This window comes from Protobothrops mucrosquamatus, unplaced genomic scaffold (assembly GCF_001527695.2).
Source record: "Protobothrops mucrosquamatus isolate PMUCROS unplaced genomic scaffold, P.Mucros_1.0 scaffold_281, whole genome shotgun sequence".
NCBI lineage: Eukaryota > Metazoa > Chordata > Lepidosauria > Squamata > Viperidae > Protobothrops > Protobothrops mucrosquamatus.
Window position 1 is genome coordinate 1,427,291 of NW_015386357.1, and position 16,477 is coordinate 1,443,767.

General features: G+C 35.5%; 1 protein-coding gene across 1 annotated transcript in view; it reads right to left on the reverse strand.

Moving 5' to 3' along the window:
- Positions 1-16,477, reverse strand: part of PPM1L (protein phosphatase, Mg2+/Mn2+ dependent 1L) — a 115,366-nt gene that overhangs the window by 34,363 nt on the left and 64,526 nt on the right. The window contains exon 3 of the mRNA XM_015831838.1: positions 11,473-11,647. Within this exon, the coding sequence (XP_015687324.1) occupies positions 11,473-11,647 (175 nt within the window). The remainder of the gene's footprint in view (positions 1-11,472; positions 11,648-16,477) is intronic.

Below are 16,477 nucleotides of genomic sequence, written 5' to 3' on the forward strand. Positions count from 1 at the left end.
ATTTTGGTGAAATTCTATGGAATGAATAAAAAGGCAAAGAAAAAAGGGTGAGATGAAAGTAGAATACATTTGTAGAGTATGAGTGCGTGTGGTGTGTGTGTGTGTGCACGCGCATGCATTTATGTATATGTATGTATGAAGAAAAAATATCCCTTTTAAAAAAAAATCACTCTCTCAATCTTTATCCAACTTGTAGAATCAGACATTTAATTTTACCTATATCACTAAACATCAGTATCATCTGAAATGGAGCTGGGAAAAAGCTTGGAGGACCTGGGCTTTGATCCTGCCCCAAATCATTGATATTTTTACCAGGACATTTATGGTTACAGAAGTTGTAAAACTGAAGCCTAACTATGGCCATAGTGTTTGAAGAGAAAGATAAATATTAAAGTGGTCAAGAGGATTTTGTGGTGCTGACACATTTGCTCTCCAGGCTTTCAATAAGCATCTCAAACAAGGTCTCAGCTGGTAAGTTCTTGAGTAGAGTTAAGGGATTTAATTAGCAGTTTCATCTCAAACAGTATAAATAAAGCCTCATTTGTAGTCCTTCAAGACATCTCTTGATTATTCAGTGAACTATAGGGTGAGCAGCACCCATCTGCTAGAAAAATCTCCTTCCATTTGGGATATCACATTTGACAAATTGTTTCAGCTACATGCACGCTATCCCTGGGCTCTGACAATCAGGCTTTATGAAGGACTAGCAGAAATCAAGCAACAAAGCCACCTATCAGATAAGCAACTAATTTCATCAGGGCAGTCATAAATAACTGTCCACTCTCCTACTGGCTTCAGGGCATTTTAATACAAAGGCTGCTTACATTAGGTTCTTAACAACTGGAGAAAAGCCTCCCATTAGCGTGTGAAATTGTTATAGAAGTTTCTAAACCAGAACTCTTTGAAAAGCAGCAGAAAACAATTTGGACTGTGTAATCTAATTCAGAAATGTGACAGAGCGAGTCAAAGTCACAATAAAAGCAACGTTATTGCCATAATTGGCATCTGGGTTTGGGGTAGCTAAGGAGCTGCCCAAGGGTCTCCGTATCAAAAGGGCCCATTTGCTCTGATGTTGCAGAGAGAAATCTGTTTGAAAAGAACAGGTTTTTGAAGGAGTCAAGCCATTCCATTCCATGCTATTCACTGCCATCTTCAATTATCCAAAGTGCAACATCTGACTTTATGTCATGCTTTTGTCAAATCTGGAATAACATCTGGTATAACTTAAATGAGAGGGTGACCACAAAGAGTGGATTAAATGCTTAGTGGGGACATAGTGGTTGTTGGTTCAGCAATCCAAGAAGAAGGGGGACATTGGATGTAAAGAAGACAATTAGGCATGTCTGTCAGGGACAAGGAATTGTGACCATTCATTAAATTGTGGTACAGAAGATTTAATCAAGTGTATACCCCAGAATTTAGTCCATTAAAGTTCAGTACTAAATTGGTACCAGAGAAGGATCAATGGAATTCAAGACGGGATGGACTTGAATAGGTTGTGGCAACGTAAGGACTCTAAACTGATGACACATTTAATTCCACTGCCTCAGCTCTGCCTGCTCTTCTCCCACAGTGCCCTAGCAATCCTGGTCATTGCTTCAATATTGCCCCTATGTTGTGCTTGTACGATGGAAACCTTGTCAGAACTGGGCTGAAAGAATATTGTTTGTAAATTAGTCTAGGGATTTCTTATTTGTTCTGTCTATTTGCCCAACCCATTTGCAAAGGAAATGTAATGACATATTATATTAGTATCATTGTATGAAGACTATGTGAAGCACTGTTAAGTTTCATAGCAAAACAGAATGTTTGTGAGGGAGATTTGCCTAGCTTTACATGGATTGAGATGGTAATCAATATTTTATTATTTCAATTTATCTTCTTCAATCAATTTGACCCTTATCTTTTCAACAAACAAGCTAGAATGTTATGTAGTTCAATATTTTATATCTTGAGGGAAATGATATTAATAACCATTTTCTAGGATAAGACTCAGGAAAATTTAAAAAAACGTTTCTTTGAATTTGTGTGTGAAATAAATAATAAGCATAAATATTACAGTAATAAAGTTAACAACTCCCTTGTTTTACTGAAGAAATGTACTTCTATAACAGGAAGAAAGCAAAACAGTGTCTCATGCAAACTATTTGTGCTTATGTTTCACAATTTCCTACCTGACCCAAAACAGATACTAATAAATTCTACCACTAACCAACATAACAACTATTGACACAAGATTAAAGATTGACACAAAATTAAACATGAGGAAAATATCTGATATCTGATTTCCTCCCCCTCCCTCAGACAAGATAGCTGAATCTTTGCCTTCTATTTTAATGGCCAGGAAATAGACTAGTTTGCTCAAAGATCCAGTGACATCTTGTGTTTAATAGAGCTTCAAGAATATCCAATGCTCACTTTCTGCTGTAGTCCCACTATAGAACATCACTATCTAATATTAGATATGTCCAATTGTGCTGACATAGCTGGTGCTCTAGCAAACAAAATATCATGTAGGTGATTCATATCCTCCCTTGAGTCATTACCAAGCTTTACTAAATGCCAACCTGGGTCAGTTCATAACACAACAAAATTCCATAGGTCATTACATTGCAGTTAATAATATTCCTTTGCCAGAACAGAATCTCTCTAGATTGGGCCACAATCTATAATATTTTGGACATCAAAATGAACTTTCCTAAAAAAAAAAAAAAAAGAAATCTAATGCCCTCAGTTTTTTTCTCGCAACTGCTTTAATCTTGAAGAAAGAAGCAGAATTTTATAATGTGGAAGGTGGCTAGATTGTTTATTTATTAGCCACCAAAGTACAAATTAAAGATCTCGTTATTTACTGCTTGATCAAAACTGTCATACTCAGTAAAAACTGCTTTTTAATTTTGTTCTGCATGAATACCTCTCCTTGCAATCTTACCTGCAATTATTTATTCAACATCATTTTTGATATCATAAAAGTACATCTAAACTATTTCTCATTTTTAATTCTAGCATTAATACAAAAATATATATTTGATTCAGTAAGGTTGTTTGGGAAGTCATAAGTGGGGAAAAAACCTACAGTACTAGACATATTTAAAAACTTTTCTATCAGTGATTTTCATGTTATTCTTAAATTTAAATTGCATGTGATTTCAGGTAAGCCTGAAGGGTTAGAATGATGCAATAATTTGTGTATATTTTTACAAAAGTATACTTGATAGTTTATGATTGGATAATTTGCAGCTATAGGGTCACATGTAGCCACTAAGACATTTTTCTCCTGGCTTCTGGAGGCGCCTCTGACAATAAATTAGTAGGTATTTTTCTTCTACGGGTAGGGAACACATGTCAGTTGTATTGTAATACACAGGGCTTTTTTTCTCGGAGAAAAGGTGGCGGAACTCAAACCTGGCCACGCCCTCATCAAACCCTAGGACCGCCCCTTTAGAGAACAGGAATGCAAGTAAAATTTGGGAGGGGCTATTTCCNGTGTGGGAGGGGCTATTTCCGGTGCGGCCGGCCCGGAAAAAGGTGCCGGAACGCGGTTCCGCCGCGTTCCGGCTGAAAAAAAGCCCTGGTAATACAGTCTAAGAACATATCTCCCTCTTGAAAAAAAAGAGAGAAATCTCAGAGGAGCATGATGTGATCTCTCTACTGTACAATACAGCCCTTGCCATGGTGGCAATTACTTATCTCCTAATTCTAAATATAATCTTTGGCCACCCAGCTTTTTCTATTCTTAGAGTTCTCAGTGAGCAAACAGCACTGGTAGTTAGGAACATAAATGATCTTGGCAAAATATTATGATAGAAAAAAGAAATCAGAAGAGATAATGAATATTAAAAGGACAATGTCTGAGAATTGATCTAGTCCAGAAAAAAGGGGATGTATTTGGAATGGGTGATCAGAGTTCAACTCTCAAGTCACACACATAGTATTCAGCAGAGTGATTAACTAACGGTTCATGTGGATACGATTTATGTGAAAGTTACAAACACCCATCAGATTTATAAACCACATAAATTAATTTCAAGTTCATTGATTAAAGAATCACTGAATGCTGCAGATCTAAATACACATTTAATTATAGTGGAAATTAAAGCATCATTGTTAAGTGGTGTACAAACAAACCAGAAGGCATTCATATCCAGGCTGACATAAAATAGACCTTCCCAAGGGTCTTGGGTACATGCTGTTATACAGTCTGCAAGATTCTAAATAAAGCCCACCCCAGTGCTTTTGGACCAGAGTCTTAAGGACTCTGAAGGAACAGCTAAATGTGAACCTTTCCCAAATTTGTGTGTTCCAAAGATATAGCTCTGCAATTCTAAAAAAAAAGCTTCTTAGAAATTCTGAAGTAGTAGATCCCACCTACCAAAAGTTGGTGAGAACTACACTACTTTCATTACCTTCTCCAAAAGGAAGAACTATAGCTTTCCTTGGTGCTGTCACTCTACCATGCATTCTCATCTGCAAACATTTTCTCCAATGATAGAACCACTACCATAAGTTACCAATTACATACCATCCATTCCCCTTATAAATCTTTTTATAAGTGTACCTGGTTGGGTAGGAAATCCATCTGACAACCTGAGTACTCCATGATTCCAGTGACTATAGGGTGCCCAGTGGTATAGATAGCACTCTGGACAGTTAGGTATTTTAAGCATAATAAAAATGCTGCAGTGAGCAGCAGATTAGCAGGGCAGTAATTTGGAAATGGCAGAATTGGCTCTCTATCATAGTCCATCACCCAGAAGTAGCATCTTTAATCTGCTTGATGAGGATAGTCTTGTTCTTATTTTAGAATTCTTCCATTTGGGGTTATTTATTTTTGAAGTGATGTCTCACTAAGCTAGCTTGAACAAACTGTCTGCCAAAAAAAAAAAGCCAGATGTATCAGCTCCAATGTTTTCTGATTCATTTTCCTCTCCATTTTTAAGGTTGGACCTTATTTTTGCTGAGAACCCTTTGCTAATATCCATTCAGGTGGTGGGAATTGAGAGATGAATTTATTGATCTACAAGGTTGACATCTGAACTTAACGTGTTTTCCACTCTCATTATTTCAACAATAATCTTACAGTGCTTCATAAATACCAAAGAGATTGATCTCCTTTGTGTATTTATAAAACCACTGTAAAGGTTATGGCCAACATAATCTTTGTATAAGTCACAAATGCTGTATAAAATTCAATCCATTCTAAATCTGGATTTGAATTTTTAATGGCTGGAGGTTAAGAAGAAGTTGTTGCTTCGTTTCCCCAATGTACAGATCTGCACATGGCTCACTGCATTGTACTGCATATATACTATGTTGCTCAGTTTGTGTCTGGTTTTGGGTAAACTACTGATATTCTAGAGCAGCATTGTTGAATGTGATGTATTTGCATTCAAAATGAATGAACTCTGCAGTAGAATCCATCTTCCTTTACAGAAGGCAGATGCAGAGCAATAATCCAGATGAAGAATTAGCATTAGAAAAAAACACCCCTTATTCGGGTCTTTTCCCGTGTAAGATTGAGAGTATCTTGGCGACGTTTCGACCAGGTATATATAAATATATATATATAAATATATATATATAAATTTATTCCTAAGACTGGTAATTGCTTTATTTAAGTAAATACTGACAAATCTAAACTAGCAGCTCTGTCAATGAAAGATTTGATGCATGTATGTTATTTCAGAGTCATAAATAAAAAACAAAATTTGAACATATTTTAATATAATAAAAAGGACTGACTAAATTGGGCAACACTTTTTTAAAAAGTTCCTTTTCTTTTTACAGAAACCGCAACTGGCAAATCCTGTGTTACAAGAGGCATCCTTGTCCATTCATAGATAGATTAGACTCCATCATGAGTTTTGCAAAATATGCATCCAATCGATTGAAACATTCCAATCCTTGCAGAACTACACTTCTTTAGAGCAGCAGCAAATGCAAGAATGGTTTTTATAAAAAAGCATTAGGAAGGGGAGATAGGCATTAATATTCTTGTTAGATGGATTTTGTTCAAAAATGCAAACGGGCAATCTTGTGTACAACTTTTTGGTGTAGGTCCATAATCTAAAAGATGCTATCTAAAGCTTTCCTCTTTAGATTTCTGCATGGCTAATTGTGGTATGCCTGGGAGTTAAGACAGAGGACGGATGGAAGGAACCACTCAGTAGATCCTAGAGAACTTCTATATATTAAAGATGAGCAAATCCCCAGCCTGTTGAATTCATGAAAGAATATATTCCATGTGCTTCATTACCTCTACCTCTAAACTTGTTCATGCGTATCTCCTTTTGGCTGTGTGAACATATCTAGAATCTTGAAAATACCAATGAGACAAAGTTCCCTAATGCAGTCATTGATTTAATCTTGAGCAGCATCCAAAAGTTGTAAACCTCTGTTCTTTCATATGTGGCTGTAAATTATAGTTTAGCTTTATGCACACAACTTGTGTGCACTCATGAACCTTCCAGGGCAACCACAAAATGAAAGAAAACATCCATTTTCATTTTTTAAGTAGGAATGGAGTGAACAAAAGATCCATTCACATACAATAATGGTATCCTGAGGATGAACTCTATTTTACTGTTTATGCATGAATCCATGGATACTTGACTTTGATTGCTTCACTTGATTGCTGTCTTCCCTCCTAGGTCAAATTATCTTGAGAATGCCACTTGCAAAATGACAGGATTTAAGCATTATGTGATGATTTGAATCCATCTGTTATTCTTGGCCTGGAAAGCTTACTTACTTATAAATCTTGTCAACACACATGCCTATTTTTAGTGGAGCTCATTTTGCTGGATGGCTTTGATGTATTTTTTTTTTATTAATGGAAAAGATTTTCAAGGAGACTTGTCAAGTATGTGGAGGGTATTAAAGATATGGTATGGCTGTACAGCCAAGTTAATAAACAGAAATGCATTATATAAAATGCTAAAAGATAGAAGAGAAATCTAACCAAAATAAAGTTATTCTATCAAGAGCTTGAAATTTTAATGAGTTAGAACTAATCTATATTATTTATATTATATTATACAGCCACATTGTTGTCCACAAAGTGATCAACTCTATTGGCATTTCCTTCAAAAAAAAATCTTATGCTTTAGATTATTTGTAATAGAAATTTGGCCATTATTACAATAACCTTATATCATAGATGCACATTTTTCTTATGGATTTGAACTGCATATAATTTTAGAATGCTGGATCTGGAACTGTATTCTCAAAAGTAAGTAATCATAAAATGAGTGAGTTCAAACCAAAACTAATTTCACAAACATACACACACACACACACCCTTTTCAAAATCAATAATTCCCCTCAAGTTATATTATTCTCTCTTTTGAAATAAATTAATCTTCTTTTAAAATCACGTATTTAGTAAAACTGTACAGAATAAAGTTCCTACTCTGTGTTCTTACTCAACCAAGGAAAAAGGACACCAGTAGGTGAACAGATTCTTAAGTGGCTCAGTGGAAACTGCCTGGCAGAATAAACATAACAGTTTTTTTCTGACTGTGAAAGCTAGGATAATATTTGGTTGTGTAACTTTCTTGTTTCAGTCAGAAAGCAGACCAAGGACATGCAATGGAGGACACAGCAAATGAATGTGAAGTCTTAAAAGTCAGGACATACTGAAAAAGATAGCATGGTTCTTAAGATCTCTTTATTATTGTCATTTTTTGAACTTTATTATTACCATTTGTATTATCATGTTCACATTTCAATGAAATAATTTTCAGTCAATGATTGATTCTCAGGACCTAGGTGACACATGTGGAGATGTGGGGGCTGAGGCAGTTAGCAGCTCTAGTCCTTGAACACAGGGAGGCTGTGGTGACCCCATGGCAGAAAGACATACTTTGAAGAACTTTGCAGTGGGAAATCAGATTTGTTTTTCTATCAACAGCAGATTCACATGCCATATCAGATCAGGAAATCCCTTTGGTTTCAAAATAATTTGCTTTAAGATACTTGTACATGCTGGTGGTTGCAACTATAATTGGGAAAATGGTATTTAAAGACTTGTGATTAAAATGTAATCTATGATTTGGTCCTTATTAAAGTCTGAACTGGATGTTACACAATGTGTGAAATTACACCATTATGAGAAAACTAGAAGGCTGAACTTCCACTCTGAGTACGTTGTCTAATCCCACTGATTTCTACAACACGTTCAGAGAGCAAAGCAGGGGAAGTTCAGGTTTTTTGGGGGAAATTGTGCCCAAATGCAACCAGTTTGGGGAGAACAGAAAGGAAAGGAACAGTGTGTGTGTGTGTTGGATACATAAATGGTCCCTCCCCCTCCACAATTTCTCATGGAACATCACCAATTTCTTTCATAACCCTATGATTCCATGGAACAATCTAAAAAAACTAGATTAGAAACTCTCTCAGAGTAGTCTACTCTAATATTTAACAGTAAAGCAACTATTTTAGGGAGCATGTGTCGTGGACAAAAAGCAATGGCTCCTAGTTATTTATCTCTATAGAAAGCCAAGGTTGTGTTTATTGCTTGGCCTCCTAAAATTGTCAGCTGCATCAAGGACCCTAGAAAAGACCAGTTGGATTTTATATATGGTACAATAAGTAATACGTAGCAAAATACTTCAGATTGCCTTGCTTTTCTACTTTCCTCTGGCAAAGCAAAACCTGGTCTCTGGGAAACATCTGTTAATCTTGGTCTTGTTGTTGTATAACATGAGAATCAAATTTGAAATTTATATCTGGAATCAAATCTAGCCATTTACCATCCTGGATTTTTGATCAAGCATAGCTATTTCCTACAACAGCAATTTTGCATCCGCATATCCTCATGGGAACCACGTTGCAATACTGTCTGTAAGTTTCTAAAGCAAAAAATATCCAGTTTGCAAGACTTTAATGCTATCAGAAGTGGGGTACCATTGCAGGCCATGTATGTGGTACTCTGCACAGCATAACAGATCCCTCACAGATGAGATTTTTGACTGGAACTCCAGCTGCTTGTGATTATAAATGTTAAGTATTTCAGAGGCAGCCAAAAGATGTGTACTTTTGCCATCCTGCTGATGCAAATGGAGTTATGCTGTCACCTGAAATAGCTATAATTTGCTCCATTTTAAAACAACGGCATCTCCTGCCCATCCTCAGTCATCTATCTATTCACAACCCAGGTAGAGCTGAAACCGGTTTGACCTTCTCATTAAAATGAAAGGTGTTGATAAAGCACTGAAATCTACCATGACAGGAGGAAATGTTACCTTTGGAATTGCTGTGAAGCTGAATGATAGGAGATTTCAAATCACGAACATCTGCTGCAATTATTATTATCATTATTATTTTAAAACACTCACTTCTTTGCACAGCAGTCGCAATCAGGCCCTGTTCAGAACAGGTAGCACCATTATAGCTAAACAAGAGCTTTGATTAGAATGCCAAGTCTGTCATTCAGCCTCATTATGGATATAAATACAGGACTTCCATTCATAGTATATATACACCATTCTAATGGTGTTTTTTTAAGTGCACAGCACAAATATATTTTTGTGTTTATTTTACAGTTGGTCTTCACTCATATTTGATTGCTTTACTTCAGCAAGAAAAGCTACCTTTGTAGAAAAAAAAATCTTTCACAAGTTTTCTATTGCACAAACATTTTTGAGTGAAGGCAAAAACATTCCTTCCCATGTTTAAATGTCATTCTTTATAATATAATAGATCTCTAATTTTCCTTCTTCGTTCAAAACAGAGGAGTGAATAAAGGGACATACATAGTGTGCAAATTTAAAAAAAGGTTTTTTATTATCGAAAAGAATAAACTAAATGTTTTTTGTTCCAAAACTTGTGGATATAGCTGGCCCTAGTTTAATGACCACTTGTTTAGTGACCATTTGAAACTGTAATGGCGCTGAATGAGTGGTAGTTATAAATAATTCTCACACTTATGATGGCTATGGCAGCATTCCATGGTCATGTGATCCCCATTTGTGACCTTCACTTCCAGTTTCTGATAAGTAAAGTCAATGGAAAGCTGGCAGTAAGTTGCAAGTCACAGTCAGGTGAGGCCCCTCATTTAATAACCCACCTGATCCCTGCTTAATGACAGCAATTGGAACTGTTGTTGCCAAGTGGTGCAGTCAAATGGTTTTTCATCTTACAACTGTATCACTTAACAATGGAGTTTCCAGTCCCAATTAGCGGTGTTAAATGAGAAATTCCTGTACCACTACTGAACTGACGTAAGAATTTGTACATGCAAGAATGTTGTTGTAGGACATAGCATACTTGAGTGGTACTAAAAATTACATAGGTAAAATAGGAGAGGGAAAATAAGAATGCTAGTTTTGTGTATACCTTTCCTTAGCATTTTTATCTCCCTCATCATGTCCAGAATGAACTCTTGTCATGGAAGGAGTTTTATAGAAGATATTGTAGATTATATAGAACAGAATCCAGTTTCCCCAGCTGGAAGAAGCAAAGATGGTTTGCAAGATTAGAAAGGTATAAAGAAATGTTGTGAATAATGTGTAAACAAGATTTCCTGTTTTATCCCCTTTGTCTTGTCTATATAATTTATACTCTTTTTCAGGACTGGAAAGGAATAGGATGATGGGCATGTATGTATGTCAGTATATTTGAAATTCTGAAACATGCTATGAGTATTCACACAAACTATCTACCATAAATTGTGTGAACAATCATCTCAAAGGCAAATATTGAGAAGCAAAACAAGATGGCTGCTTCCTGCCATCCCCTCAAACTTTTCAGGATATCATCTGCCATCTCACATTATCCTTCTCTTTTTTTATGGGCAGGGCACAAAATATTTCAATATGGCATTACTAGGAAAACAGAGTATTTTGTGGATGGTACTTTAGTTTAGGGCATATATTTTCTCATTTTTTTATATTTAAAAAATCCAAAAGTTCAACTGGGCAAATAATCTCACTATCATCCAGAGAGAATACTGTGGTGACTAATGAGGCAAAATTTCTTCAGAGTAAATTAATATGAATTCTGAATATGCAGCACATTTTGCTCTGAATTAGCATATCCTTTTCAGTGTTGACTGAAGGAACTGACATTATAAGAAATGAACAAGATTTGGTTAAATGAAACAAGCAAAAAAGGTGGAGAATTCTACTGAAATTGCTATTTTTCTGCAATATGGAAAAACAATAATGACTGTGCTAATGATGTGAAGAGTCAATCTCCTTTTTAAAAAAGAAGTATACTATTTAATTCATCATTCTATCTGCTTGGCTGAATATACCAGCCAATGCTTGGCCAAGAGAATGTTAAAATAAAATAAAATATAGAATCATTAATGCAATAATACTTCTGTTATATGAGAGTTATATAGAAAGGAGCGTATCGTGATGCATCATTAAAGCTGGTTTCAAAGAATACCTAGGTAAAGTATCTGTTATACGGAGCTAAGCCATAAAACTGTGGTCACATTTCCACTTAAGTTGTCAACCAACATACCTGCCTCATCATAGGATACAGTCAATTTTTCCAGCATTTCTCGGTCAACTGAGAGAATTTGTTGCTCCAGGATGGTTTGATAGGATAATACACTGTTCTCCTTATCTTTCTCATAATCTTGAAGGTGTTGCTTTAGGACTTCTGGTAAACGGGACTTCACATATTCTGCTGCTGACTACAGAGAAGAATGAGGGGAGAAAGAAGAGAAAGAAACCAGAGTTGACTTTTGTGTGCTATATTACCTTTTGTGTCGTATATAGGTATACACAAAATAATAGATAGTTTTAATATTTTAGAGGACATGAAATACGAGAATTTAAAAACCACAACCTATATATCTATTTTTCTTTAATCACAGCCCATCTTAGGCATCCTCTTCAGGTTATTCTTGATTTCTTTCACCTGTCAGATTGAGAAATCAGATCCCCACAATGTCTAAAATATACTGAAGCAACTCCCAACATTGAAACTTTTCTATTTTATCAGCACAAAAGAGTTCCAGCAAAAACAGGCTATAGAAAATGTGGGTCTTTCTGGAAGAATGTCACAAAAAATGCCAAGTTACATCAAGAGAAGTGGACACAAGAAACATTTTCACTCAGATTTTTCAAATGAAAATGTGCACATCAGCACACACAAAAGAGAAAAGCATTCACAAAACTACATCTGTTCAGTGGAAAAAAGGACATGCAAATATCACAAAGGAAAACTGTACAAAAAATAAGAATATTTCATGTATCTTTTCCACATGGTTTATGAATTATGGAACCAAATTATTTACAACTTTTAAAGACAAAATCCATGAAAGGGAAACAGATAGAATCTGCCATTCCTCAACAGATTATGACAATTGGCCAACTGAGAGACATCCACAGCACCAAATCACTCCTGCTACCCAGAGGGGATCATGCCAATTTTAAAAAAAGTTATTTGATCTCCAGAAACTCCGGAAAAAGTATTTCAGGCTCATGGCAACTGTGCTGCTTATACTATTAGTCTAAATTCTCTGAGAAGACATGCTGCTATGGCAGATGGAAAGGGAAATAAAACACTGCAGGTGTCCAAGGCAACTTTTACTCTATATTTTTATTATATATTATAGTATTATAATATAAATGTTACCATGTTTACTATGTATTTTGCTGTATTCTTCCTAGCAATAGAAGACATTAGTTTAGTTAGTTTGCATTATAATTGTTGGCCACTGAAATAGCATTATGCTATGTTACTCTATTTTTACATTTATAATACTTTTTACATCTCTGGATCTGTTGTGAAGAATGGAAAATGGATCTATGTTTCCTGGTCAAGTCAGGTAGGTTCCTTGCCTACTTGTGATGAAGGCTATACTTCATAGTCAATGAACTGGTATGCTTCTAAAGCACTTACTTGGCAAGATAGTACTGTACCTCAAGGCATAAAACTGCTGCTGCCATATTGTACCTCTTGGCTGAAGTAATGGACCAGTTAAAAAGGTAGCCAATGAGAAATAATTCAATATAGCATTTAGATTAATTTCTCAATGTCCAAAATACATGAAATGTCATATATGAGATCTCACAAAAATTGTTTCCTGTAATCCAACTATAGCTAACTGAGTTAGCTCATGATATCACTAAAGCTGCATTCAATTTGTCTAGAGCTAGGCTAGGCTGTACATAACAAAATTATTTTCTGAAATACAATAGCCTGCAACATAACACAATAAATTTAATACTAGATTTTAAATAGTCATTTATTTCCAGCAGTGGAGGAAAGAAGATATACTACATAACCAGTTTTATGCGTACAGTTTTATAACATAGAGAGCCAGTTTGGTCTAGTGGTTAAGGAACCAGGCTAGAAAGCAGAAGACTGTAAATTCAAGTTCCCCTTAGCCATTAAATCCAACTGGGTGACCCAGGGCCAGTCCCTCTCTCTCAGCCCAACCCACCTCATAGAGTTGTGGGGAAAATAGGAGGAGGAAGACGTATTGTTTGCGTTCGCTGCCTAGAGTTATTTGTAAAAATAATAAAGGTGGGATACAAATAAGTAAATACGTAATAACAACCTTTACCAATCTGGTGTTCTCCATAGGTGTGGTGAACTAAATCCCCAGTTCACATCATTTCTTACATCTTCTGGGAAGCCACAAGATAATTTCTGGGTCTGTAACTTCTAAATTGTGGTCTATGGCCTATAAAATTCACAGTTACGCAAAGGTGAAAAGCCAGTTTGGTCTGGGGTTAAGGTACCACACTAGAAGTTAGAAGTTTATAAGTTCCATTCCCATCTGAGGCATTAAAGTCAGCTGGGTGACTTTGGGCCAGTCACTTTCTCTCAACATTTACAAAATGCTTGAGACTATGATATGTTATTATATATAAAAGCTTGGATCCAGGAGAGGTTTCTTCAATGGAAGAAATGCTGAACTATCTCCAACCTCTATAAAGTTTAAACATCTAAGCAATTAAAAAGGTCTTTCCTTAATGGAATTAAGATTGTGTGGGATTGATGAAATATTGTGCCAATGATACATCAAGACCTCAATCTATCAAAAGAGAGATATAGTTTGTTCAAGCCAAAAGGATGTCATTTACATCATTTATGCTATTTTTGTAATTATGTCTAGACTTGTTTGAATATTCTTGACTCTGTCTACTATTTGGAAAGGAGGCATAGGCACAAATTTTGTTCACTGCATTATAAGTCCATTTCATTAAGGTTTATTGAAGCAAGGCATTGCTGTAATAATAATATTCTTACTATTACCCTATGATTATGTTAGTATGGCACAGTATTAAAGAGAGCATTCTCCCCAAACCCATCAATAGAGGAATTAATAAGGGCTAGTTTCAACCCCAAATAGCTAGGCTTGTGCTAGTTTAAACTAATGTTCCTCAATCAGCTAGAAAATTAAGAGAGAGTTTATTTTCTCTTTCTGCTGCTGGAAATGATGGAGTGTTGTGAACAACCCTGCAAAAACAGAAAAAAAGAGGAATATATATATTTCCCTGACCTGTTTGTTAAAGCCATGAGCCTCTCAGTCACTTTTCTCATGGTTGAGTTTTCTAGTAAGATTTCTAGTAGGAGAACCAGTTTGCTCTACTGGTTAAGATACCAGACTAGAAAGCAGGAAATTGAGTTCTAGTCCTGCCTTAGGCATGAAAGCTGATTGGATGACCTTGGACCAATCACGCTCTCTCAGCCTAACCCACCTCCGAGAGTGGTGGTTGTTGAAAAAAATAGGAGGAAGGAGTATTAGTTATGTTTGCCACCCTGGATTGGAAGGAAGGACTTTTTGTATGCTTCTGGAGATATTTAAAACAGAAACATTGGGAATTTGATGAAAAACAAGAAAGACATATTGATGGAAAGAAAATAGCATTCTTAACATAGCAGCATGGCAGCAACATCTAAAAACTCAACAACAGTATTTAAATATTAATATTTGATCACTTCAAAGGAAGGAAATCACATAAATTAATTTCAATTAAGACATGTAAAGTTATCACTAGTTGCAAATAAAACTAAATACGATTGAAAATAGTTTTAGCAAAAAGGGGCGTATGGGATTTGTAAGATGTATGTATCAGATTCTAAATCTAATGAAACTGAGACTGCAACTTTTATTTGAAAAAGCAAAAGCAAGAGTGTTTCCAATTCCGTCTCATATATGGTTTTAAGCTGGCAGACTACATCATACTGATGAATGTCTGTTAATTTAATGGAAAACTATATAAAGATCCAATAGCCAATGTCTGCAACTCTATAAAGGCTGAAGTAAATCTATAATTTAGACAACTTTATATGCTACAGAGCTGTGAAAAGTTAGAGGTGTATTATGTATATATTTCTAAGTTCAGAATATTTAAGAGTTCTCCGGAATTTGCTAATGTCCTAAATTAAGCAAGGTCTGTCTAAAAATTCCAAAATGTTTTTTGGCACCTCTATGTCAAGACTTTAAATTCTTGGAGAATGCTTCACATTCCAGACAAGTTTGGCTAGGAATTTCTACTGTAAGTGGAATTTGCTAACAATTTAGACTATTTTTCTATAGCAAGTTGAGTAAAATATTAAGATTCAACTCCCAAATTATTCTTAGAAGTGGAGAGACTTGGCTGTGAGGCAAAATGTTCTTGGTAATTTAAATCCATAGTTAAATAAGATTACTATACCATATACTGAATAATTTATCCTGTAATATTAGAGATTAAAATTTGGTAAGCTTTTTGAAGGGGCTTTAGGGATTCTACCCAACACATATTTTAATCTCCTCTGGTCTAAATTATCATTTTAGCAGACACCCAGTGTGTTGTGTATGCGTGTTTTTATCTCTCTGGCTCTTTTATCAAGTTGTTTTATTGCATTAGAAGGCACAAATAATGTGTTATAGACCACTGGTAATAGTTGAGAATAAATTCCATCTCGTATAACTATCAAGACTGATGTCGATATTCATTAATGAACCATAACACCATCTTATAGGGTTTTAATCTAAACTTATTTCCTCCCAACCTGCAAGCATTAATTCAAGATTTCTACTGAGGCTCTGGGTTGGCCCAGCATATTGATGACATCTCATTTAAAACCTCCAGATGACCTTTCCTGGTGGTTTCATATAGACATCAAATAACAGGAGACAACCCTAAGTCTTAAGGGATTCCACATGGAGAACCCAAGGGATTAAAAACTTTCCCTACCATCACTGATTGGAACTAACTACTTAGAGTTTAGGTAAACTATAAACTCTTTAGGGGGGGGGGCAGTTGTGTATCCAGTAGCAGATGGCATTATACAAGTACACATACTTTCCCTCTCTTTCAATGGTTGTCAGGAAGAAATGTAAATAGGTACAAGGGAAATGAAATGCAGAATTTAGAAGGTGTTAATTATACCAGCACAGCATACTTAATTTAGCAGGGAGAAATTGACTAACAGCTGTAGTGTCCCTATTCAAATGGTAGGAGATAGAGTAGTAATGAATTACAGTTTATCTTTTTAGCATAAAAATCTAGTTTCTTAA